The sequence below is a fragment of the Passer montanus genome, unplaced genomic scaffold, assembly GCF_014805655.1.
Source record: "Passer montanus isolate IOZ18808 unplaced genomic scaffold, ASM1480565v1 scaffold12, whole genome shotgun sequence".
In the NCBI taxonomy this organism is placed as follows: domain Eukaryota; kingdom Metazoa; phylum Chordata; class Aves; order Passeriformes; family Passeridae; genus Passer; species Passer montanus.
The window spans coordinates 13,626,727-13,654,414 of record NW_024358722.1 but is presented as its reverse complement, the minus strand read 5'-3'; the positions used below and the strand labels follow the sequence as shown (position 1 = coordinate 13,654,414).

The window sequence follows — 27,688 nt, the reverse complement described above, 5'->3', positions numbered from 1 at the left end:
AACACTTGAGTTTTTCTGATTTTTGAAATACTTACTGTGGAGGAAGTCTATGCCTAAAATGCATGGGGCTTCTGGGCTAGTTACAATAGGGTGTTTCTTTTATTCACTTTTAGTTAGGGTCTTATCATTACATTGCTTTACATTCCTCTGAACAAACCCAAGACTGATCCTGTGTTGCACAGCTACTCTCTTGCAAAAAAACTTCCTGCAATGCTTTTGAGTCAGTTCTTTCTCTTTATTACACACAGTAGCTTAGGAATGGTGGTTTCAAAGTTTGGTTCACCCCTTTGTCCAGACTGCACATCAGCATAGTGAAAGGCTGTAGGGGCCCAGGACACAAACCTGCAGTAACACTGCTAGTGCCCTCCTTATGCTATGGAAATGGCTTATTTCTCTCCTGCTTTCAACTTTCTCTTAATGCAGGTGTGGAAGCTCAGACACTCCCTTGGAAGCATGAAGAACAAAACTTTACCTAAATCCTGTGTGAGATTGTTACACAAAACACAATTGTAAACATGTATTTTTTCTTTTCATGGTTCCAAGTTCCCAGTACACTGTAACAAACACTATATTATTGACAATTTGGCAAATAGATAGAGTAAGGATTGATTGTATTTTTTTAACTTACTGCTTATTATGAAAATCTAATTGTCTTGGATTCAGGTGCTTGAATGCTTTAGGTTCTTATCTCATCCTTGGAGGAAAGGGAAGACATTAGAAATGCACTTATTTGTCTATTTTAGAACCATTTTTAGTGGGTAGGAGGAAAGAGAAATGAAGGAATCACTTTTAGTCTGGTACAGCTTTGGCTGATATGCTTCTTTTTTCCCTTCCTTACAGTATGTAGATGAAGAAGATCTTGTCAATGTCATCAAAGGCTTCAGCACCGTCACCAAAGAGCACACCACATTCACTGATACCCACCTCTGAAGAACAAAACCAGCTTTTCTAGAAAATGGAAGTGGGTAACTTGCCAAAAGCAGCCTGCATGGCCTTTGCAGGCAGGGATAGGGCTGCTGTTTCCCCACCCCTTGCCCTGGAGTTAATAGATAAAACTGGTTTTTGGGAGGGGATTGGGGAAGGAGGGTAAGTTGGCCTTTTTTTTCAACATCCCTTTCACTGTATAGTAAAAACTGTGTGCTAGCACTGACACCTCAGAAAGGTAAGAGAATAGTTTGACAATCCCTCAGTCATACAGTAGTCAAAGACTGTGAAGGTAGAGGCTCCTATCTGTGTCTCTTATCCAGCTTTCCCAGCTGAGGAGGGTTGTAGGGGCAGGGGAGAGATAGAGGGGGGCAGGGCAGCATGTTTGGTAAGGAAAAGTCTTTTTACATGTCCAAAAAACAGCATGTGGCTAAAAGGGGCTTGTATGGCCAGATGTCCATGTTTTCTCCTGGCCTGACAGTGCTCCACCACAAAATTGTGTTCATGCACAGGTGAATAAACAGCACTGAAGGAATTCTTAGGAAGTTGTTGTAGCCTTTGTGTTCTCTCACTCCCTCTTCCCCTCCCTCTCAGCTCAAGTTAAAAAACCCAACAAAACAGATCATTAATAAATGCTGAACTTCAAGCACGCTTTTTCACTTGCTGTCACATCCTTCCTTTCTGCTTATGTATTACTAATCCACAGGCAATAAAACTTGTTCACTATCCACAGTAAACTAGGTGCAAACAGTGTGACACAGGTATGAAATACCATGTCAAGGCACTTGTAATTGAGAATTATTACACCATGACAGTAAAGCTACTCCCATATTCATCTCTGTCCTTTTTCCAGAGAAAGTGACAAGGAAGCCCTCAAGAGACTACCAGTTGTGTGTATTCTGCCAAGCATATTTTTATGCATTCTCTCAGTCACAATCAGCAAAATCCATCATCTAATACCACACATTTTCAGAAAGTATAAGCAACACTCCTCTGGTAATTTATTTGGACTAAGAGACAAAATCATATGCTATTTTGGATAACTTCCTCCTTAACCTGCACAAAACACTTCAGATACCAGACAGCAGCATAAAGAGCAAGGATCCCATTCACTAAACAACACTACAGAGGCAGCTCTGTGAATTAGGCAAAATCCACCCAAGACAGCAGCAGCACTGTAGAGCACTAGGCATCCTCTGCTCAGCAACCATGTTTTCCTTTAGCACTGTCCCTTTTCCCAAAACAAAAATAATGACAACATATCACATGCCTGACCACAATTACGCAAGAATGCACAACAATATTTTGGACCAAGTACCGTACTACATTTTGGAGCATTACATAAAGCCACACATTGAAGGGTTGTCCACATCAAAGCTTTGGCAGCAGCTAGGAACTTTCTCATAGCCTTACAAGTTTTATTCTGAACAGAATAAAACAGTTTATATGAGAACAAAATCCCACTCAAGAAACAACCCACACCATGTAACATCATTCCTGCTACCAGCCAGAGGGCACCTGCACCTTGTTTTTGCCACCAGACATGTTTTCACAAGCCATAGTCTTGGCAGGATGAGTCATTCTTCCGGTGTCGTGGTGAAGCAGCTGTTCTTGTAGGTGATGGAGAAGCTGCACCAGGTAATTCAGGCCCACCTTCAGCAAGGACTGGTGCCGAGGCCAGGAGAGGCACTTTCTTTCTTCCCAAGAAACCAGCTCCTTCAAATCCCATTTTCTTTTTGCTTTCTGCTTTGGTTTCATTCTCTTCTTCAGGTCCTCTTCTTTTGAGATCCAGAGAATTCTCTGGCAGGCGGTGAACATCTGTACTGCAGCACCCACTTGCATCTGTCACGCCTGTGCCTCGCGCTTCAAGTGCTGTTGATTGGACCGCCTTTCTCTCAGCTGAAATGCCCTCAGCTGTTGCCTTCCTGGCCTCTGTCTGGCTTGAATTCCCATTTGCAGCAGCTGCCTTTTCTGTTGGGCTTTTGCTGGATAAGTTAAAAGCCTGGAAGTCCCGGTAACTGTGAAAGCTCTCTGTCCGCCGTGCTCTTGCCAAGAGGGGGCTTTCTCTGTATGGCCGCACAGAACCATACGTGGCAGTTTCGTGGATTGTTTCATGGTGCTGCAGCTGGAGGCTTTAGAAAATACAAGAAGAGCAGATGTTAGGCTGAGAATAGCAGCCAGTTCTTCTGCACACCATTGGTCCCACCTACCACTGCAATTACCACTACAATAGCAATACACTCATCACAGCCACCGCACAAAGGCTTCCAGATCTCAGAGAATACTTCAGTCTGCACACATACAAACCAGTAGAAATCAAGGAGTACATGTGTGTGGTTTAAGCCACTTAGGGCATGAATTCAGAGGCTCAGCTACAGCCTTTAATTTACCAAACCCGTTTGCCTACCTGAAAAGTAAAACCTTCAGTGTCTGCAGCCGGTGCCACCCTTGGTGACTTACCTGGAATTAGATTCCCGAAGACGATTTGGCTGAACAACTGAGGTGGCAGGACTGATGTTGGGTGTGGCACAGCGAGATGTACTCAAGTCACACTGGTCAAGCAGCTTGAGCAGCTCTTCCTCTGTGGGGCCACCAACATCTGCACAAGAGAGAGTTCTTAGAAGCCAAGTCCATTTACTGCTATCAGGCACATCTGAGGACACAAAAAAGAACTATACCACAGTCCTGGCATAACACAGCTTACCTTTGTCTTCACTCTTATTAACCATGTCCATAGCTGTGGTCAGGTCCCACATCTGGATGCTGCCATTGGAATGTCCAGTGAAGAGGTAGCGGCGTGGCCGGGAGCCCATCCTGCTGGATCCTTCACATTCTCGCACAGTAAATGACGAGATGGTAGTGCAGTCAACTGCCTGGATCTCACAGATCCTACAGGAAGAGAAATCCCAAATTACCTGAACAATTGCACCCGGCAGAGTTTGGCCACTGAAGTCAGTACTGGTTCATTTCTGAAGTCTGTACTGGTTCCTTCATTTTCTGAGAAGGCACCAAACTTGCTGTCAGAAAAAGACCTTTTCTCCAAATGAAATTCCTTCCCCTGCATGACTGGCAGACAAGCCCTTCCCACCTCCAGTCCTTCTGCACTCTTACTGCTTGTTTATTAGGCAGCCCCTACATGTTCTATATCTGTTTGCTATTTGCAATGATAAAGCTAAGGCTCTCACAACAATGACAGAAACCAGCCCCTTCATATGCTAGACACTCTAGGAAACTAACCTGCAGAAACAGCACATTAACCACAAAAGTTATACAAAAATATACAAAAAATCCAAATATTATTTTCTATGAGGTAGATGTTATCTATAAAGATAACTTTTGTCATATCACAACTGCAATTTCACTTGTCATGGCAGACCTCCATTGCTTTTTTCCCCTTTATTTTAGAAGCTTATGAGGAGCAATGAGAAGAAAAGGACTCCCAAAACTAAGCTGCTCATGCTCTGACTAGTTTGTTTTACTGGCCCTTTGTAGTGAACTTTTCACCCAAGAAGTACCAAAATAAGTCATAGTGTTGAGGCATTAATGTTTTCATCCAGATTCAAAGTTATTAGGCAAGAGTTGCAAAAATGAAGCATAGAACTGAAATGCACTGTCTTTTCTGATCTCTTGTAAACTTCCTAGCCTAACAGGAAGAAAAGCAGCAGTAGATTTGACAACTTTTTTTTTTTATGTTTGACAACATTTTTATGTTTGACAACATTTTTTTACTATGTTGGCAGTAATGTTAGTAGAAAATTATGAAGTCAAGCCTAAGAAAATAATTGAATAGATGACCTAGAAAACAGTACCTCCATTTTAAAGGTTCTAATATCTTCAAGGCCAAGTGCTAAGAAAGAGAGAAACCCACTTGTGAGCAGCATAATCCCTGCCACCAACAACTTCAGCATTAGTCCTGAAATTAAATGTTAGCATGGTACCATGGTTGAGAGTCACATATTCTGTAGAGGCACAGAAATGTTTGTTTTGTGAGCTCCATCATGAAGTGAGTCTCTGATACCACAACTCTCAAAAAGCCTGTTGGCTTTGAGGTTATGATAATTGTTAAGTAACCATTCTGTTACTGGCACAGAAACAAGAGTTCATCCAGAGGTGTCAAGCATAGCAGAAGACTGTTACGTGCAACTGCACACACAGCATGGAGCAGGGAGACATCATCACCTGAACAGGCCTAGTCCTGCCTCTTTCCCACTTAAAACATGCATGTACCTTTTCCCAGTTGAAGACAGCCTTACAAACAGCTTATTCGTAATGGGAACAACTTTTTGGATAAACACCTGTTGGTCATCACGTTCACCAAAGGGTCCTAGAGGAAAAAAAGGAAAGATCACTTGTTTGTTTGTTTCAATCTCCTCAACTTTTCCCCCAAACAGTTCTGAAGACCCAGACTCATATGAGTATGACCACTGCAATTTTAAAGTATCGGGAGCAGGGAGCCAAGGATAACCAGTAGCTAGCAAAAGGCATCCAATGGTTAGCAGTCTCTACACATCTAAATCAGTTTTTGTTGTTCTAAGGAACTCACATTCTTAAATTTGCTGGGTGTTCCTGGAGGAATTACTATGTCAGCACAAGCCCTACATTAGGTCTCTATAATAACAGTAAGTAATTTGTTATTTTGCAGCTCCTCTATGTCTAAAGGCTTAATCAGATTTCCTGTAACTGACCCCAGCCTGTGTTCACAGGGCATCCTATTCATCAAAGGTTTATTTGCAAGGTTCAGACCACCAAGGAATCTAAACTACCTGTCTAAACATATTTACCAACACACATTCCTTCAATACCTTGCTACAGCAATGTGCTAGCACCCTTTGCCTCTGCAGTTGCAAGGCTTCAGTGAACTTTGTCACCACTTCAAAGTAATTAAAGAACTTTTTCCATGATTTGCTTAACCCCAGCTGAACAGTGAACTAGAATTTGCAGTAGACTAAATGTTTGCTATGCTCATCTGCTTCATACAGTCTCCTGTGCTTTCTCTCATTCTGTAGTTAAATCAGAATTGAAATGCTACATCAGTTTGCTCAAGGAAGAGATATAGTATCTGTGCTCCAAAGACTTTTTGTCCCTTTTTCTGTCACTCAGAGTAAGTCCTTTAAGTGTATTCACTCTCTACAGCCTAAATAATAATCCCAAGTGAATCTTACAGATCCTTGCCATCGTTTCAAAGGAAGAGAAATGCATAAGAGCTTACACCCATTGTCTTGCATGTTCTAGGGCTGAAGGTCTGTTAAACCATTATAAGACTAGTGAAGGTACAGGCACAGCACAAACCAGAGATATCTCCTACCAATGTCATTTCCAGAACAGTAACTGCCATGACTCTCTGCTTCCTCCAGGGATAAGATTTTGAATGATGCAAGAGGGGTTGAGCCTGGCTGAGTCGAAATCATACCCCGGAACCGAGTCACAGTCCATGTCCGGACATGGTTGTTATCAGCACAAACTAGAAAGGAAAAGATGTGCATTTACAAGGGATGACAAAACATTTAGATGAACTTCTCTAATGATCATCTATATGACAGTTTTTCAAGACTGAGTGATCAACAATTTAGTCAATGTGAGGTCCCACAGCATCTCCACACAATTTCATAATAGTCTACAAATTCTTCCTGATGTCCTATTTTCTAATAATTTTGTTTCTTCACTCAGAAATTCAAAAAACTGAGACAGGTGCAACACCAAACTAAGGTCTGGTCTAGCACCAATAGCCTACAGCCCCTTTAATCCCCTGTGTGCAGATGCTAGGACAAGATGTTATGAGAGCAGCCTGGCAGCAGAACCCTCCTCACACAACAGCCCTATTCCATTGAATTAATAGATTAACTCAGTTTTGTACATAGAGATGTGCCCTCTCCTGGTACTGCGGGTTTAGCAGCAACTTGTAGACAAATAAATGACCTCTGGGCTTTTATTTGCAGTATCATTGGATACCATGTTCCTGTTCCTTTTTTTTAAATAAAGGGATAGCAGAAAGATGTAAACCAGTTCTCTGCCATACCCTGGCTGCTGGATTCTAGACGCAATAGATTTTTACAGAGGAAGGAATGACTGCATCTGCTCTGCAAGTAAGACACGTTCCTAAGCATAAGACTAGGACAAACAGAATAGCACAACAGACACTGGGAGACTGCGGAGAAAAGAAAGAGACAGCCCTTTGAAGTCACAGGAAGGCTTTTTCTAGGGCCCAGGAGGAGATGGTGCACATTTTGCTGCAGCCCAGAAGGCTCTTGAAAGGCTGTTAAAAGAAGACTAGTCCTGAAGGACCTGCACATAACAATAAAACTTGACAGAGATACAATTGTTTACAAGCCCTTTTATTTCTACAAATGGCAACCTTGGAATAAGACACAAATGAAAGAGTGGGTTGTTCTAGTATGTGGTCAAATAAAACCTGGGCCTTTCAAGTGCTAAAGTCGTTGAAGAAAGCTTACTTTACGAAAGAGGATCCAAGCAAATCTAGCCCTTCCCCTGTCCCCAGATCTGTCCAACTCATTTCTATTACATGTGGGAATGATGCAAGTTATAGAGCATAGCATACAGATACTGCATTGCTCAGGAGGCGGGGAGAACCACCAATACACATCTGTGCACACATTACCTGACACGAGGTGTTTCTCCGAGAGCATGATCTTTGTGACAGGGCTTCGATGAACCGTGAAGGTCTGAAAGAGCTGAGGGCCAGACCCGACTGTCTCAGGGTGCTGTACAATCACCCTCACTGCTCCAGAGCTGGTGCCATATGCAATCTCAATCCAATTGCCACTTACACCTAAAACAAGCAAGAACACAGTTGTTCCCCCAGGAATAAAAACTTGGCTTATTTTGGGGGCCAGGGAAGGAGACAGTAGAAAACAATATTTCCAGCTTCCACATTAAGAAAGCTATGTTTTTTTAAACACTGTTTACTCATTTTCCCATAAACAGGGAGGGCATTTTGCCTCTAAAATGACCCCAGGTTTGTTCTATTCCATACTACATGCTTCCAACATTGTCTTAACAAAAACCTTTTTTCTCCATTCTCTCCTCCCTCCTGAAAGTTAAAGAAGAAATGGATAAAGTCATATGGTCAGGTATTTTGGCACTCCTCACAGTGATATGGTCTATATGTGCCACGTAACATTTATTTTTCTGCTTTAGTTGGAAGCAAATGGGAAAACAAAGCAAAACAGAAAGAGCTACAGTTTAAAAAGTTACTGTGGTATCCATATTATGTGAAAGTAACCACTTTCTCCCAGTCTGGGCTTTTTTTTGAGTTTTATTTTGCTTTGGGTTTTTTGTTGTTGCTGTTGTTTCTCTTTTTAATTTAAAAGATAACTGCACCATAATTAAAAAAGCATCATCAAGCTGCATATGGAAATGTTTCTTAGTATATTGGTTATAAAGTTAGACACAACAGCAAGGTTGTGTCTCTCCCTTACCCAGTTCAGCACAATTCATAACCTGTGTGCCTCTCTGGTGCAAAAGGCTTAAAATCAACCAAGATACATTAGGCACAAGCATTAATATAGGAATACATGTAAGTATATGTTCCTATTTATACAGATTACAGGTGTAAGGGAAAACAGCTATGCCTACTGTTCATCATTCATTTGAAGTCCATTTAGAAAACAGAAAAGCACATTTCTAACAAACTCTCAGCAAAGAGACAGTGGTAGAATACTGACTTGTTTTAGGTGTGAGGTAGACACTGAGAGCTGTTATAGCATCATTGGAGGGATCATGGTACAATTCTGTCACAAGAAGATCATTGTCTTTCATTCGAAGTGGAAACTTCTGCATGTCTGTGGGGAGGACACATTTACTCTCATTAGACAGAGTTGTTCTGATGCAACTTAAGTAAACTAAAGACTGTATCAAAAAAGCTGTTTATCCTTTTTATTCCACCCTGCTCCCATTTCTTACCTATATAGTAGATAGAACCATTGTTACAGCCCAGCAGCAGGAAAGACCCAGCAGTATCATAGCTTGTGATAGGAACAACATCCTGAACCTAGCAAAATAGAAAGGAAAAAAAATTCAGATCAAGAATTTATGTTGTTACTTCCTCAGTTTTTAGACATTTTTTGCGTATTTTGTTGATCATTTGAGTTTGGTACTGGACTGAAGCCATTGTGCACACACTTGCATCTACAATGGCATTCTTGAAGTACTGCATATTCCTCTACCAAACTGGATCTGAAGTTTAGCAGACAAATCAGCACAACTGCTCTGGAAGATCCTTCTCTGTGTGAAGGAACAAAGCTTTGAGAGTTGCACCTAAACCATGTTTTCAAAAGTCGATTTTTTCCCATATGCCAGTGAGTTTGTTTCACCCTTTCTGTCCTCTCCTTTCTTCCATTTCTGACTAGTCCTTAAGATGTTTCTGGACCAAGGAACTAGATGTTACCTCTCTATGCCTTCTTTTATCCCTCTGCCAAACTAGCAGATATATAATGAGGGGTAGAAATTCTTGTTCTATTACAGTTTCTCACTTCCAACACACAATGACACCAAGCAACCTGGAAGACAGCCCTGTCATCTTTTACCTACTGATCTACAGCTCAAGGTGAGGGATTACACACGCCCTTTCTTTGCCCTCTAGGATTAATAGGAGTGCTTATTCCTCCAACTGGGACAGAGATTTCAAGAAAAGAAAAAGTTTAGCTTCTCCTAGGTAAAGTGTCCTATTTCAAACAATTATTTTTATTTGGCACTGAGGAGGAAAAAGTCAAAAGCCATTTTATCCAGAGCACTCAAACATGCACAGTGTCATGGTATTTGACCTGTACTCTATGTTTTAGTCAGTTCACTTGAATAGACCTTGAATTAATGGACATTTCAGCCTAAGTTCTCATTTCTCTCTTACCAGCATCATCCTTCCAATTGCTACAAAGACTTGAAAAATCATGTGCAAAATACTTACAATTAATCATCTGGAAAAAAGCAAAACAAACCAACCAAAGAAACTTCCCCACATCCCAAAGTGCTCAGACTCTAAACCAGTACTCTTTCCTAACTTAAGGACAGTCTGTAAGCCCCTAAAAGATTTTATCTTCTTTCATTCTTCAAGAGGAAGAATTGTGTAGTGTTCCTAGATAGGAACCCTAGAGGTGATTCAGTAGCTGCCCTCTGCCAAGATGTGAACTTTCGTTAGGAAACAGCAACCCTGTACAACAGTTACTGGTAAAACATAGCCAGTGGGAATCCTCACTTTGCCTAGTAGGATTTTCTGTCACACTCTACTGTTTTACATTACCTCTTACTCTATAGCACTTTATATTCTGCTTCCTTTAAGCTCTCCTTTGCTAAGAATTTCATTACTAATGTATCTAGCACCCACACCGTCCTTCTCCTCCTTTTAGCATGCAACTGAAACATTGCCAAAGGAATAAGGAATAAGTACTAGGGAAACCACACCACTAGTCTGCTCAAATCTCCAAGAAGGGAAGATGCAAGAACCAATAAGATGCAGAGATCAGAATTACATCTTCAGGGTGTAATACATCAGAGATCACCACACAAGGAAGAAAAGATTTGCACAAATAAAAGTAGGACTTAGAAAGACATCAGCCTGAAAGAAGATGTTGTTCTGAAATGGCATCAGCATGCTGTTCTACAAAAACATCGCTCACTGAAGCAAGTATGATTGCATCCTAAGTCCAGAGCTATGGGCAACTCATGGGAAAGCAGTCAGTTAAACATCAGATATTCTCATTAGGAATTTCAAGATTAACCCTGCCACTTTACATTTTTATGGGGTTCTTTAGGAAACAATGTGTTCTAAAGGGATATTAAGATCTAAAGGAAGACATTTGTACAGTGGTTTGTTTTTGGGTTTTTTTTTTACTAGCAAAAGAGCCCAAGATACAGAAAGCACCTTGAAATGGTATTGTTTGGGTTTTTTGTTTGTTGGTTTGGTTTGAAGTGGGTGGATGTTGTTAGTTTTATGTTTCCGTTGACTTTGTTTGTTTGTTTATAAAAGGAGCTGTTCTCATCCTCTTGAAAAAAAACCATCCAAAATCTTTTATAGACACACTGGTGTATAAGCCTTTCAAAGATTTCCTCCTCTTCAGTAAGAAATGCTTTCACCAAAGGACTAGTCAGTCAAACTGAAGAACTATTGACCTGATAAGGAAGATTTCTGTGGCTCCCCCAGAAACAAAGATAATGAATGGGACATCAGGTTTTATTTCTTATAACTTGCTCCTTTAGAAAATATTGTTAAACATCAACTTGCCACATAGCATTAAGTTGTTCCTTAAAAGAAGATTCTGAAAGGCATCAATAATGTTTTGTTTAATTGAAGGCCATACTAACCTGTCTGTCTCTGATGCAGAAGCAGAGTTATCCCACACCTATTATCTACATTATTTGTTACCAGTACTGTCACTTAAGAGTCAAATCAGAACTTAGTCAGCAAACAGTGAAGCAGCCTCAGGTCAGTTCTGCCTCTTGAGATTTGCAAGACATTTTTGGGATTTTCAGTGCATCCAGGTTTTGTGCCACAAAGGTGTACATCCAGCTGCATTACAAGCTTTGTTATTTGAATGCTCGACTGTTTCTCAGACTCATACTGACTACGTGGATCTCTCTATTTAATGTGCATTCTGACAACAGGAATCAGTGCAGTCAGAAGCATCCACACACAAGACACACATCACTAAAGTATAGTCGTATATTTCTTTTGACAAAGAGTCTCCTATTGTAAAGCAGCTTTGAAGACCCTTCTTGTTTTCTTTCAGATAGTCCAGAAATTGCTGTCACACATTCCCCACAACTTAGCAATATAGCAATCCATAAAGAAGTTTAAGTACACTGGTACTTGACATTTATTACCCCAAATCACACCACATCTTTTCATTTAAGAGCCTAAAAGCATGCTTCTTAGCAACACCAAACAAGTCAACATTCTGCTCACAGGCACAATTACCCAGGTGATAAACTCCATAATACAAGTTTGGGCTGAAAAGCCTATGATGAGCACTTCCCACATGCTTTTGAATTATTTTATCCTCTTTTTACTAGAAAGGCATTCCAGCTTGTAAAAAGTGGTGTGGAACATTGAACAGACCTGCCAGTGCTGAGTCACAGCGTTCCACACTCCGACTTTCCCTGTATGGCTTGTAGCCACCAGCTGGTTGCCAATGAAGAAGAGAGCATCTACAGGCACTCCAAGACTGAACACTCCTGCAAAAGAAGAAGAGGCTGTGAAGCTCATCTAAAATAAAGAGGAAAACACAGTAACAAGAGAATCTCTCCATTATTATCACATCACATTTATTCCAGGAGCAAGTAAAGAACAGCCAAAACTGGGTTTGCAGTGTGCCAGGTGAGATACCACACATGCAGCAAACTGGGTTCCAATGAATGCCAGTGGGATGTCATCTCTGCTAATATCATAATTGTTTACAAAGAAGAAAAGAGGCACAAGAAGCTAAAAGAGCCCTTATGAAATATACAAACATTTTTTCTACAGCCATCAAGTTCTCAAATGGCTTTAAAATTAAAAAATATTTATATTAGAGCAAACAGGAACTTTTGGTGCTTTTGTGGGTTTTTTATTTAGCTGTGACTATGAAGCATCATTTAAGAAGCAGTAATTTCATTGCAGGGTTTTGCAAATTTGTGGCATACTAGTTTGCAATTACCTGTTAAAATATTACAAATTCTTGATGACTTTTTTTTTAAGTCCAGTCAAGTAAAAATATTTTGAAAATTTATTTCAGGAACTAAATATGACTACAAGGCTTCAGCCTTATTCTTTGGAAAAGACTGAACAACTCAAATGTGACCTTATTTGAATACATTTTAATTTCTCTTTTAGTAGAAATACTTGAACTCAAAAAAAAAAAAAGCAGCCTGCAAAAGCCTACTTCTTTCTTTTCATTCCCAGATCTTTTATTTGGTTGCAGTCCATAAGCAGAGAGTACAGGCTAACAGGCTATTAAAACCTGAAGCTATACAGGGAAGCAGTTTCACCAATCATCACATACTACTCAAATTTGGAAGATAAAACTTACCAGCAAATAAATGCTGGCCTTCCAAGTAAAGGAAATGTGTCATCAAGAACATTTCACTTAATAAAAATCAACACAATGCAGCGCTTGACAGGCATTGATGGCTGTGGTTGTAGTTGACCTTAACATCTGAGGCTTTACACAAAATTGATCCTTTCTTTAGAGATTCCAAGTCTCACCATAGATCCAACATGAATAACTTTAACTGAACTGTGAACTTGGATAACGTACCACATTTTGTACTACTTATTGCCCATGTATTTAAAAGTTACAGCATACTCAAAAGGTCTGAGGTAATTTCCAAGTTTGCCAGCTATGAACTCCAACAAACTGGCCCTATAATTAACTTGGTTTGTAAATAATTCTAAGCTGTTTTTCTGCCTGGTAAGTACAAAAATGCTGGGGATACATTACAACACCAAAGTGTCAAGCGTCACTCACAAATTTCCTATTGCATCCTGCTCACTTTATATATTTATACTACTTCTCACTAATATACCTTAACTGCAGCAGATAGATGTTGTCAAAACAAGAGTATTCAATAGCTGGAAAATTCCTCAGCATTGTTTAGGACAAATTCAAATGAACAGACTGTCATTCCACACAAGAATCAGCCCTCCGTAGCATTCAAGAAGGAATCTGAGGAAGTTGTTTTAATTATAGTGCCAAACCATTTTCCAGGGCAAAGTACAATCATTCAATGCAGATAAGATTCAGCAGTACAGGGCACATGAAAAAGGCAGTAATAAAAAATCCACAGAAACAACTAGAATTGATTACTCCAGAGAAGGACAAGGTTCAAGGAAATCAAGTAAGACAGCTTGAATGGTCTGGAGGAATTTGAAGTGTCAGTCCTGCTTAGACTCAACAATCTTGAGACTTGTCCACAGGAGAGACAACACTATATGTAATGACAGGCTCTTGTCCTAAGGGTCCCTCTCAGTAAAACACTGCTTACAGCAGCAAGCCAGCAGCAGTCTCTTACATAAGTAATATCGAAAGGGAAGGAAGCGCTCTGGGAGAGCTCCATCACAGAGATGCCAGCCCACACAATTTGCTGGGGATGGTGTTGCCAGGCTCCAGCAACTGTTTGGAACAAGTAGTTTCTTTCACAAGATGACAGCAATGTACTGTATCTCTAGCACAAAGCAGCACTGCAAGCATTTGTCTCTACAAGGAAACAAAACAGCTACATTCAAGTCATAACTATTAAAACCAAGCATTTTTTTAAACCAATCAACATGACCTATTATCCAAAAGAACAGCAGTACATTTTGGTCAATGTCAGTCTGACTGGGAATTTCATCCTGTAGGCACTTTCTGTCTGCTTCCCCCCTCCTCCTCCTACCCCAAGTGACAATTACTCTGTTTCAGTGTCACTTGAATGCAGTACTTTTGCCTGATTAGCAAAAGTCCTTGCTTCAGTTTTGTTGCCATTTTCAGTCATAGTCTAAGCTTATGATACTGGCATATTTTACTTCTATTTGAAATAAAAGTCCATTTATGTTTTTTTATGTCTCTGCACTTGATTTTTAAAAAATCCAAGATGCTGCTTCTTGTATCTTGTTGCAAATCCTGAAGTAACACAAGCAGGATTTGGAAGAGCAAAGGGGAGAACAGGGAGCAGATGTCAGAGACTCAGAACAGATAGCCCAGTCTAATCCTGAAACTAATTGAAACTAGAAAATGCAGGAGGAATGTAATGGCACAAAGCTTAAAGCAATGCCTGTTACAGGAGTACAGCTGTCACACCAACTCTTCTCTGTCCTTAAGATTCAGTCAATGGGAGCAGAGGAGAAGAAAAGGCTTCTCAGATCTGATAATTACTCACTGCATTTAATGAAAATAATTTCATATTCAATTCTTAGACACACCTTTTGCATTTTTTTAAGTACAATGGAATCTCCTTTTCCATTTTGCTGACCATGATTATATAAAAGAACTCTAAGAGTCACCAGTAAAAGAGCAGTACACAGCTCATACAAGACCTTTGCCTTTCCCCATCTTCAAATATGACTTAGTGTTTTCACACATTCAATGCAACATCCATTAACATAGCTAGAAATTGCCTGAGAAATCTGTCAAATAAGCTCTTCTTTAAAGGCACGTGGGTCAAAACTTGAATTTGGTAATTTTGACTTTAATTAATGGCCACTATAATTCTCAAGGCTTCAACTATGAAAATACATCTAATAACAAATTAGTTCAGCATTAAGTTTCAGAGAAAAGTGCTCACATAACCAGACTACTGTCATACTTTGTTAGCAATATCCACTGCCAGAAGAAACAGACATTACTGGCATAGCAGTGGTTATTCAAACACCAGGGATTAGGCTAGAGGAAGTTCCAAATACCATTCCCTTCAGTGCCTCCCAAATTTGCCCTATATTTGAACACCAATGACTCAGACAAGCCATCAGATCAGTATCAGGGAATATTTACCTCTGGAAATGTCTTCTTGCTGTTTCTAAACCTTACAATTGTGTGTCCTTCAGTGCCATGGTGTATAAGCAGTAATTCTTGTACGCTTGAAGGAATAGTGGGGGCTTTTTTCCTACCCTGACACCCAAGTTATAATCTCAAGAAATTTTAATCTTCCAGACTCCATTTATAAACCGTGTTTGACAGAGAACTGAAGTATTTTCATCATCTCTATGTAGAAATGTGGCTTTAATAACATAAAGGAAAGAGCAGAATCACTTTGTGTCTGTAGGTTTCCACCGCCAAAGCTTGGTTCCTTTGTGTTATGGCCCAGATCCAAATGCAAGTCTAGGGAAAACTCAAATCTTAATTTGAATTTTTACACAAAAACCTCAACCTGAACAGTAAGTATTGGTTACTATCTCTTCAGTAAACACAGTGCTCTTTTATTCTCCAGCTCTTCGATTTTAAGACAGGATTCCTAGTGCAGAACTGAAGGAAGTTAAAAGACTGTAGCAGGTTGCTGTACTATAGTTTGTTTTGTCAATCTGTGAAAGTGAATACTGAACACCAGAAATCACACATACCACAGAACAAGGTCTCAGAATTCCTTCTAGTTAAACACACACACACAAAAGAAAAAACAAAACAGGTAATGATAGTTACCAATTTCACTGCCACTACCACCATCTTGAATGCTCCACAAGATAATGCTACTCTCCGAGGCAACTGCAACCATCTTGTCCTTGTCTCCATGAGGTCCTCCAACCACCTTGGCATTGAGAGCCACCCGCTCAATGGTCCAGTCCAGATAGGGACTGGTGAACACCTGCTGCCACCCAGACGACTCTTTGATTCTGGAAGAGCAAAGGGGAGAACAGGGAGCAGATGTCAGAGACTCAGAACAGATAGCCCAGTCTAATCCTGAACCAGTGTGGATGATTCAGTCTTACAGTCGAAGCCACAAACTTCACATTCTGGTTAAGAACTACAGTCTAAAAGAGCTGCATTTTTTTCCATTTTGAAGTCTGATATTGCACATTATTTCAGTGCTTTGCACCTGCTGGGCTTTTTCTTAATGTAAGCACATCTGATATTAAAGTTACAATATGAAGCCAAAAGCCTGGGCTAACAAACTCTAGATAATGAGGTTCAGTGTAAGACTTCAGAATAAAACTCTATTAATCTCCTTATATACCATGCAAGAAACCCAATCATACTTTAGCATAAAACTCTCCTCTTCCAACACATTTTCTATTTATGGTGCACTGTAAGCAGATAATACTGAATTGACTATAAGCTTTCTTTTTAGAGAATAACTTCCCTGTGCATTTTGAAGACATACATGGTGTAGGCACAATTTATCTTACTTAAATTCAGGTAATAATTTAGATATTTTGTAATGGAGCTAAAGCAGACTAGATCTTTGCAGTCAAATTACAGAAAATTAAAAGCAAAAAGGTATGTGTACTTTTTAGCACTGTTGCCATTATTTCACTTCAGTGTTGCATCCTGCCTGAAGCTGAAGTACCCACTCATGCAACATGCAGAAGTTGTAGTGAACAGATTTAAAAGCACAGTTGCAGTAGCAAGACTTTGAATGCAACCAAGACATTCTCACAAACCCTATGATCAAATTTTAAAATACTTTTGTCATACTTCAAAATTTTAAAAAAATATTATCTTTGAGATGCCCTGTACTTTGCTCTAGAAGAATGGAGGAGGGAAAATTCCACCACTGTATTCCTAGAGCTCCTTCAAGTTTTGGAAGAAAAAAAGAATACAAGACTGCTACCTTGAGTCGCTGTGAAGAAAAGCAGCACTTTAAACTGGCATGTTGACCTGCACCCTCTCTCACCAGCCATTCAAGTCTGACATGGTTCATCAAAAGCATCACTAATGCCATAATTTCAATAGGAAAAAGTCTTGTTAAGTAGTTTAACAAACAGGAAAGAGGCAGAATCTTTCAAAAGTGAGAAAATCCTAAAAAGGGGACAATTAGCACAAAACCAATTGCCAATCATTGCCTCTTTCTCTGTCAGACAAAAACATTAAGCAGAGCCAGGGAATCCACATTTAACACAAATTAAAGCAAAAAAAAATGCAGTGGTGAATGTAAGTTAGATGTGATTAGTTACAAAGTTTAAGCAACTGAGTTAGTATTCAAGAGTAATAAGGCAACAAAGTATGGCTTTAGCTTGGCAGTAAGCAGAAAGAAGCTGTTCCCATTACATTCTTCTCCCCTCTTTTTCTGAACCACAGTATGACAGCCATGTTAGATTGGTCTGAGCAACAGCTCTTGTTAAAACATTACTTTCCATCCAAAAGACAGCCACCAATTAAATCAAGACTATGAGATGTGAACTAAAGACAGCTTCTGTAATGTGGAAGTGTTGCTTATATTCACCTGATCTTAAAAAATAGCCAGTTTATTTTCAAGACATTGAAGACACTTTTCAGCCATCCAAGTGAAGTAGCAAGTGTTTAATAGATCTGCTCAGCTAAAAAAACCTGAAGACAAGGTAGCCAAATGTAGCAAAAATTCCTTAACTGTTTCAGCTTCCTTGACAGTGTAACATCATAGACTGTTTCCAAACTCACAGCAGGAAAACTTTTTAAATTAATTTTCCATTGAAAAGCCTGCTCTAAAACAGGCTTTTAAAGCAGTTGTATTGGAGTCAATTTGCAACTTTTCCAGCAGTATCAATAAGTGACATCAAAGCAAAATTTGAGTTCCGATCAAGCTTTTTTTTCCACCAAAAAAAAAGCAGCAACTCATATTCATAGGATAAGAAGCAGCAACTCACATTAATAGGATAAGACCGAATTTATCTACTGCTATTTCAGAGTAAGCATTTTGTTTTGCTCTTAGCCAATAATAATGATATTGTTTAGCTTCCTGTAAACTGACAAGCAACTTTATTCCTACCTGTAGCAAACAGCAAAATGGGCATAGGCAGCTACTATCCAGTTGTGGTGGCCAGCTACTATTAGGACTTTGCGTGGGTCCACAGGAAATCCTAAAAACAACAAAGCTGAAGTTAGGCAAGTGACAAGTATTAGATAAGCAGACACATCTATAACCGGATAGAGCTCTCTGCTAGGATGTGCAACAGAATCTTTGATAATTAAGTTTTCAAGAATCATTTTCAGCAAAATTCTAGTTCATAGTATTGCTCCTCACAGCCTTGGTATGCTACAGAACTAATGCTTGAAGAACGCACCTTTTACCTCCTTTTATCCAGGACTGCCTGCTTCCAAACCTCTAGCAGCTCACTAAGAATCAGCAATTCATATCCTTCTTTTAGATTATATATAGATTTGCCTTTAACATAGTATAGATTTTCCTAACACTGCTATGATTTACAGGATTATGACAGAAATACAACACTTCTAACAGCATCATTTTTCTTACAAGGTCAAAAGCTGGAAAATCACACAATACAGGTCTACCTCACAATTTTTCTGTGCAGACTACCTTTACTCTAAAAACTTGACTCTTTCAGGGCAAGTGAGGCACCAAGAACAAGAAAGAGGTGGAAGAGCAGGAATTAGGCCCTGAAAAAGACCAAAAAGAGAGTGGCCTCTCTGTTTTTTATTATGGTTTTAGTACAGTATAAGGCATTTGTCTAAGGGGTCATGCTAAGACTGCATGAAGAACTTTGCCTTTCTCTCAAGCCTCACACCTGGACTGTGAAGCAGTGAGCCTTCAGTACTGTATAGGGAGTAGTCTTTCACTAAGTATTCAGCAATTTTAAGCAGGCAAACAGAGAATAGCAGATTTAAAACGGACACAGCCACACAGTTTATTTCCCAGAGATAATCATCTTTGCAATTTGCTTTGGTTTTAAAACTGACACTGCTCACCTAGTCTGACTGTACCTTCCCCCGTACCAGCAAGTGTAGGCTGGACACCACCTCCATGCATCTCACTCTCACTCTGACCCGTTCTGACGTCAGTCGGTGGCCCAGTAGTATTATTTATCTTACGGCTGGGAATGCCTATTAAAAAAAAAAAATGTTTTGTGTCCCTCCTTAAACTCACGTAATATAACAGATTACGTTCACTTTAGAAATACAGGATTAGCACTTGTGCATTTTGATGAAAATTTAATTTATCTGCTAAAAGAAACAGGCAGTACTGTAACACTGAAACAGGAAATGCTTTTGCTCTCCATGTTGACATTCACCATCTAAGAATTATCTTCAGAAAACTTTCCAATAATTGGCAAGATATCCTTTAGACATCAGGTTAATACATGAAATGTGTTTCATCTCTACAGAGAATTTAAAAAGTCTAACAGGTACTTATGTTGGTAAAGGAAAGCTCATTAGTGATGATTTGTCACTAGGCAATAGGACAGAAAGGAGAAAGCACCTCATGCTGATGACATTAAACTGAAAGGCTCCTGAAGAACCTCAGCTCTAGTCTACAACCAAACACACTGCTTAGTACTAACATGCCACACGCCCTGCCCAGTATTCCAAACATGCTGTTTATTACAGCACAGAGATCAAAGTCATAGGTTTAAGTCACAAGTGACAGCAGCAAGTGACAGCAAGCAACATCAGACCATGAATGCAAGGATACCTGGAGGAGGTAGGTAGCCATGAAAAAGGACACTGCCACATGATGAGCGTTCCAGTTCTTCACATAGTAGCAATCTTCTCACTAAAGAGGAAACCCAGATATGACCACAGCTTTCACTTCCTTGAAAACATTACATTATCTCAAATATCCTTCCATTTTTAAAAACTTTTACTTTGAAAATCTTCAGCGTCACAACTGCCCAGGATTTGTCAGTAGACCATTACTACAATAATAATTATAAGATGAGCTCACATTAAGAAAAAAATAGTTACCTAAAGGAGTGATTCCATAGAATTCAGCTTCGTGCCTGAGGACATTAATACTCACTCCCCTACAGAAATAGGGAAAAAAACAAAACCCGACAAGAACAAAGTGAGTCAATACTTTGAATATAAATGCTTGCATACAACTGGACATTACAAATCTAAATATCAAGCTACCTAACAGTTTATAGAATTACCACAAAATGCATTCAACATGTTGATGTTTGAGATTTTAAAGTGATCTTAATTTGACTCAATTTTCATTAAAATAAAGATAAAGAAACAATAAATAAATACACTACAAGAAGTGGTCTACATTACAAGAATCTACTAACAAAACAGAATGTCACTATTTCTGCTTCCACCATGACATACATATACTCTAGGCCTGGCCCAACATCTATGAGGGAGCTGAGCCACATACCAGGCACCCAACTAGATGAGCAAGATGAAATATTCATCACTTGAACACACAATTTGGATTGACATTAACTTCTTACCGTAAGTCTAACTCCTTTGTGCGAAGAAAATTTAAAATGGGTGCAAATGCTGCTGGATCTCGATCAATAAATATCTGCAAAGAAAAATTTCTGTCCCTGAGTACTGTTATGGAGCAACCATCAACTAAAGTGCTATTTTATGCTGAATGTGGGAAAGGAGTTGAAGATGAGGAGGTGAGCAGACAAACAAAACTCAAAGTTTTTGAGCCTCTTCTTTGTTCTCATTATTCTACTGTCCACTAAATTAAACATGACATATATACAAACACTGTTGCAAATAGATGGCACTTAATAAATCTGTTCTTTAGGTTCTAATCTCCACAAAGGACAATGGATGCTTTCACTTTCTAGCATGTGTTCAATATGCAGTAGCTGTAATAAGATCTCAAGATAGGTTTTGACTTTTTAAAATTCAATTACCATCAAAACTACCTCTACACTTTTAGCAAAGTACTTGTGTGCCTTACTATGCTCAACAAGATTACTGTAACTATAGTTTCCCATTTAGGAATATCATACCCACAGACTGAAATGGCCATGGCTACATGTTTTTGCCAAAAAAAAGTGCTACATTTCCATGTTAGATTACTCAACTACACATGCAATGCCTATCTAATGAAAATTATACCTTGCTGCAATACAGCAATTAGCATTTGCTCTGCTTAAGAAAAGTAGAGTTGCTGTTTCTGCATTACCTGTATAATGCATCATTAGCATAGAAGTATGAACATTTTTCAGTTTCACTTGGTTTGAAACAAGGATGAGAAGCGAGAAAGCCAGAGGTGTCACTGATTTCCAATGAAAGTTTAGCCTGACTCAGGCAGTGTAATTCCATTAGCACCCACAGTGAAAATGTTTTAGGACAGAACCTAACCAAAAGCCTAACATCAAATTAATGAGTTACAGCACATTTATTACTCACAGCACCAGTTTCATCCTTTAGTGTTGAAATTCTTCCGCTCAGCAAACTGAAAAACAGGAAATCTTCATTAGGTGTCCCTCAGAAATGTACTGACATATTTCACATACTAACATAGGTAGCAACATTCTGGGTCAGTTAGGTCTCCTTGGTTACTTTTTGGTAACACAGTTTATCAGAGCAAACAAAACAGCCAGAATGCTGGAGGAGTGAAATATCTGTCCTGGACAAAGGAGAAGTGTATGCACACCTAAGGAAAGTCTCAGCGATGCATCATAAGGACCTTCAGATTTCCAAAGAAAATAGACACAAGGCCTAGCCTGAAAGGATTAAAAAATTTTCCCAGCCACTTAGAGGGCTGTGTAGTTTGTTAAAATCTAGTTAAATTGGTAAAAGCTGCTGAAGGAAAAATGATGAGTAAACAACAACAACCCAGTCTGTAAGGACTTACTGGACAAAAGTGGCATGAGCTCATTTTTACACAATTCTACTTCAAAGTTCTTCTCCCATCAGATCACAGTACTTTTTCTCCAGACCCGTATAAAACACAATGCCAAAATCTCATTTTACAGGTAAGATGGACACCAACATCTACAGCTTTTATTTGGTTCTGGATGGCAATTATCTGAGATTTTCCAGTACTGGATAACTTTCAGAACAACCTCCTTAGCAAATTTTGTGTTGAGAGACTGGAGAGTAGCATGAGACTTCCTCCTTGTGCCTTTCCTTGCATGCCTCAAAGAAGGTAGTATTTCCCTGGCATTTCATTTATCTGAACATTTCAGTAAAATAGGAACAGGAAATGCTGCACATGTCAGCTGCTAGGCTTTTATTGGTAAAGACATCTAGAATATAAAAATTAAATGTAAGGAAATAAAATTGCCAGCATTTAGGCCTTCCTCTGTGGTTTTAGGATTAACCGGGATGATAGAGGTACAGCAGATGCAGAACAAAATACAAACCTGCAGAACTAGTAATGGCACTGATGTAAATAGAGGATGTTCAATAATTCAACATCTTCTGTAGCACAAGTCAAAACCCTCAAAACTTTGAGGTAACTCAGAGTAGAAAAACAACTCACAAAAAGCCAAACCAAACAAAACCAAAAATGTTAAAGGCACTGCTAATGCATATGGCCAGTAAGATCACAAGTTGTAACAGAGTCACAGCCAGTGGCATGTCCCTTTCCTGCAGAACTGGAGGTTATGTCCACAACATTCCATCTAAAAAGTGACAGCTCCTCAGCACATATAAGCTGCCATGGCTACATTCAAGGAAGAAGATGCCTCTTGGGTAACAGCTTACTTCAAATGAATCTGTCCCATTGCTTGAGATGGGGGAAAAAGCACTAATACTATTTACAACAAATTAAGAACCAAGAACATTTTTTTTTTAATAACTGTTAATTTGTATTTGTCAAATGTGATGATATATTAAAAATACCTGGAAAAAAATGAGTCTGGAATCCACATCAGTGTTTGTCTTGATGTGCTGAACCTATGAAAACAAAGTTACAAATTCAGAATCAACTGTAAAATTGGAAAAAAAGACTGCTTTATCTAAAACTCCTTGATTTGTCCTACAAAGCTAATATCAAACAGGTTTGGGAAGTTTGAGATGTTTAAAATAGCTGCAACATGTCAGAAGTTGCAGATTCTTTGCACAGATTGTCCTTAAGCATGAAGCAGGACTGTCTGGAGACCACAAAAGTAACATTCTTTATATGTTTGCAACACACTGTCCCAAACATCCTGTATTTCCTGGTTCTCACACTTCAACATTAATGCTTGCAAAAAACCATCCACAAAACCCAAACATTGCTCCACACACAAAACCCTAACAATAAAATATATATTTATCATTAGTGTGCTGTATTTGTCAATAACTGCCTGCTACTCTGCTGCTCTTACTTAGGACTGAAAAGGTGCTACATTATGCACAGCAAAAGACTACAGTGAGCTTCAAGTTAATATTTTATAGGAACATGAATTATTTGCCATTTTGGTATTTAGGCCCCTCTTGGGGAGGAGGGAGGAGCAATAACAATAACAGTTAAAAGAAAAACATTATTTACTCTGAATCATATTGTGAAATAATAAAAATGATACTATTACTTATAATGCCAGACAATACTTTACATAATAAATAACTATGGATTATTTTATACTACTTCTGGTTTTGATTTAACATGAAGGAAGACAACTGAACTGGCAGCTTGGACAATGAGCTCATGCTCTGCATCACTCTCTGGCTGTACATATTCTCTTACTAGTGCCATGACTAAGAAAACTCTGGCGACCTCTTAATTAATGGAAAACAAAAAGGGTATTCAAAAGTAAAATTCCATTACAACTTGCCATCTAGTACAGGATTACAAAATACAAAATATTTTTTAATAAAAATATTTAATCATAATTTATATCATTTTCACTGTTAGTATTTTCCAGGTTTGAAGGGGGGGGAAGTAAACAAACCCCATTATTTTATGCTTCCTATGAGGCAGAAACACAGAGGCTATGTGGAACTATACAAAACATGGATTGTGCATCTGCTCACTGCAAACAACAATGGCAAATGTGTTCTTAACAGAAGACCTACTGCGTCAGTGTTCTAAGCACCAGCAGCACAAAGCCTTTTCTGAAAAAAAAAAAAAACCAACCCAAAACTCTTCTCTAATATACTTCTAAGTAGTTTTGCTCAGCTTTTCTTATCAGTAATACAGGTCACTACCTCTGTCTCAGAGTAAGGGATGATTCATTTAACTATATTACAGCATGTGAAAACAATGAATTACATTAATTTTATCTGGAATTAATCCAGACACTGTTTGTTACTATAGGGATTGATGCAGCATCACCATCATCCTCTTTCAAATTTATCAGTGTGTTCAGATAGCCCCAGGATTTCCTGTCTATAATTTAGCACTATGGTACCAGTTTAGTAAGCAATACCTCACACTAACATACATTTTAGAACTTTTAATACATAGGCATTAATCTATGTAAACAACCAGACAGAGTCCTCCTTTCCAGGATGCAGAAAGAAGCTTAGCCAGCAACATTTAAATGCATCGGTGTATCTGCAGCTCCATGAAGTGGTCAGACAGGCCTCATATAAGGAAACTAGGCAAACCCAGTGCAATATCCTCAAAAGACCCTTAAAGACATGCCAGCTTGAAGTTATTTGAAAAAAATATAGGCAACTGGAAACAGACATGACAAGTAAAAGCTATAAAACAACCATTTTCAAATCCTATTTACATTGTAACCAGAGGGAGATACAGAGTCAAAAGAATTCAACCAGTTTAATACAGTAATTTCTGTGAACATTAACAGAAGAGAGACTTTTCTCCACCGTAAAGGAATTCACTGAAGTTGTGACCAGGAAGTGACGGAGCCATCACACACAGAGAAGTCCTGACTTCCAGAAGTCCCAGGGAGCAGTGGGGACATCGTGTCTGAGCATGGAAAAGCTGGCGTCTCTCTAGTACATGCTCCAAGTTTGTGGTAGAAATAGAGGGGAGTGCTCATTTCCTTTTCTCATACAATTCTGCAAACAACACTAAGAGTTTCAGGTTTCTAGTGAGAGTAATGAGAACTACTGAAGAGGAGCAAACGTGTGTAGTACCCTACTCTCACCCACTTACTGTGCACATCATCCACTCCACTATCAGCTAAACCTGCCTTTCCAAACTGAAAAACATGGCTCAGGCGTGTTTTTTAAACGACATGGACACTACAAGGGAAGCTGAGTTTGCAAAAGACCAAAACTTCTCACACAGAAGTACTACAGTACAGAGTCTATCTATTATAGGGGAAATATCCATGCACACATTTCCTATTGCTTACATCCAAATGTTGACTAATTTGCCTCACTCTTCCCACCTCTCTGTGTAGGCAAGCCCTCTGAGGGTGTGTGTTTCTTCCCTGATTAGTGCCCTTTGCATAATTCTCTCTTCTCTGCAGAGGCATTTAATTAGGAAAGCAGCTTTAAGATTCCACAGGTAATAAAATCTTAAAAGTTAAACTGGCCTGTAATTTCAGATACAGAGTTCACTGAAGAACCTTATGCAACATAACATGAAATCTGGTCCAGTCTACATCAAAGTTACCCTGAAAGCATCATTACAGGTGAGTTTCGCCTGTGCAAATTACAAGCAGCTTCTCAGGGTTGAACCAGCTTCTTAATATCTTACTAAAGCAAAGGAATTCTGCATCGATTTCTATGGCATTCTGGTTTAAGAAAGGCTGCAGCACACAATTTAGTTATCAGATCAAGTCCATGCTCTGAGTAATGCAAGACAATTCTTAAAATAGCAGTAGTAGCTCTTACTACTTATAGCTGTCTCCACGTTGTGCACGTTACTTGGGAAAACACATTACTTCAGTTTCCATTAGCTACGGTAATCTGAATGATTTCATGCCTGAGCATTTTGACAGGAATGTTTGTACTGTTTATCACGCAGATTCTGACCACAGCTGTCCCACAATTCTCTGCCTCAGCCTGCCAAAACCTCTACATCTGCCAGCTTCCACACTGGCAGCGTACATTTGAAAACAATACAGCTCTTTATTCTCGTTGATACCAGCGGTATCGTATCAGCGAATTTAGTAGCTTACTCTCTGAAGCTGCTACACAGACTGTTCACTAGAAGCCTGCGGATGTGACGGCAAAGCTTCTCTATCCCTGAAGAAGCAGGATTCCCGGAGTCTCCAAGGTGTGCGTAGAGCAAGCTGCCCTGGCATCACGGGCAGACACCGAGCGGAGCTGCCAATGCGCCCGTGTCCGCCCCCGGTACCGCCGTCCCGGCGGCAGCACCGGGGCGGAGCCGAACCCCGCCGCGGCCCCTGGGCGCTGCCCCCCGCCCGCCGCCGGCCCCGGCCCGCCCGCTCACCTGGTGCCGCCCACGTTGAGCTGGATGATCTCCCCGCTCCCTGCGCCGGCCAAGCCGCCGCCGTTCCCCGCCATCTTCCCCGCCGCCTGCTCCAGCCAGCGCCCGCCGCCGCCTCCCGCCGGGACCTCGCGGTCGAGGGAAGCAGCGGCGGAGCCGGGCGAAGGCGGCGGGGAAGGAGGCGGCGGGGGATCGCCGGGCGGCGGCCGGGGCAGTGTCGGCGGCCGGCCGGGCTGCGGCCCCACGGGCTTCCGGCGCTCAGGCCCGGCCAGGGGCGGAACAGGCCATGGCAGCACCGGCAGGAGGAGCGGGCCGGCGCGGGCCGAGAGGCCGCGGAGCGGTGTCAGAAGGCGGCTGGAGCAGGAGGCGGGGCCGGCCCGGCTGCGGCGGGAGGAGCCGGCGGCGCCCCGCGGGCCGAGACGCGCCCGGAAGGGGCCGGCGGGAGGCCGCCCTCCCCGGCAGCGGCGTCACGCCCGGGGCACGGGAGCCGCCGCACCGGGGTTGTCGTCTTGGGCGGTTTTAAAGGAACGGGGAGCCGCCAGCGACCCCCGCCTAAAACAAAGAGAAGGTCAACGGGGCTGGTGGAGGATCTGGGAGCTCAAGTGCTGTGAGGAACAGCTGAGGGAGCGGCGGGGGATTAGCCTGGAGAAACGAGGCTCAGGGGTGACCTTATGGCTCTGTGCAAGTCCCTGAAAGGAGGGCGTAGCCAGGTTGGGATCGGTCTCGTTCAGCAAGGAGTGACAGGATAAGAGGCCACAGACTCAGGCTGCAGCAGGGGAGGTTGAGGTTGGACCTTAGGATGAATTCCACCACAGAAAGGGTGATCAGACTTTGGAATGGACTGTTCAGGGAGGTGGTGGAATCATCATCCCCGAAGGTATTTAAGGAAAGACTGGATGTAGCACTTGATGCCATGCTTTAGTTGACAGGGTGGTGTTCAGTCATAAGCTGGACTTGTGAGGTCTTTTCCAACCTAATTCTGTGAAAGCCATGACTAGAATGAGATCTTACTCAGCCTTGCATCCTCCCACCCACAGGCACCCTGGAGCTCAGGCCCCCGGTAATGTCAATTCTGTATGAGAGAGGCATGGAAAAAGAAAGTTCCTTGAAGACTTGAGACTGCAGTGGGCAGCACTGTGGAGTTTAAAGCTTGGGCTGCAGCCCA

At 40.6% G+C, this 27,688-nt stretch overlaps 2 protein-coding genes across 2 annotated transcripts in view; one reads left to right on the top strand and one right to left on the bottom strand.

Moving 5' to 3' along the window:
* Positions 1-1,459, top strand: part of USH2A (usherin) — a 372,312-nt gene extending 370,853 nt beyond the window's left edge. Inside the window, exon 72 of the mRNA XM_039697803.1 lies at positions 841-1,459. Coding sequence (XP_039553737.1) covers positions 841-930 — 90 coding nt within the window. The 3' untranslated portion in view covers positions 931-1,459. The remainder of the gene's footprint in view (positions 1-840) is intronic.
* On the bottom strand, positions 221-26,945 carry KCTD3 (potassium channel tetramerization domain containing 3). The gene is made up of 18 exons (XM_039697802.1): positions 26,527-26,945; positions 23,076-23,129; positions 21,636-21,681; positions 20,714-20,787; positions 20,223-20,281; positions 19,951-20,031; positions 19,227-19,361; positions 18,289-18,379; positions 16,026-16,216; positions 11,993-12,108; positions 8,845-8,932; positions 8,607-8,723; positions 7,541-7,711; positions 6,230-6,385; positions 5,152-5,248; positions 3,629-3,813; positions 3,385-3,523; positions 221-3,056 (listed from the first exon to the last, which is right to left on the bottom strand). Exons 1-18 carry the CDS (start codon positions 26,598-26,600, stop codon positions 2,474-2,476), a joined length of 2,457 nt encoding a protein of 818 aa, XP_039553736.1. The 5' UTR covers positions 26,601-26,945; the 3' UTR covers positions 221-2,473.
* Positions 26,946-27,688: the final 743 nt, after the last annotated feature.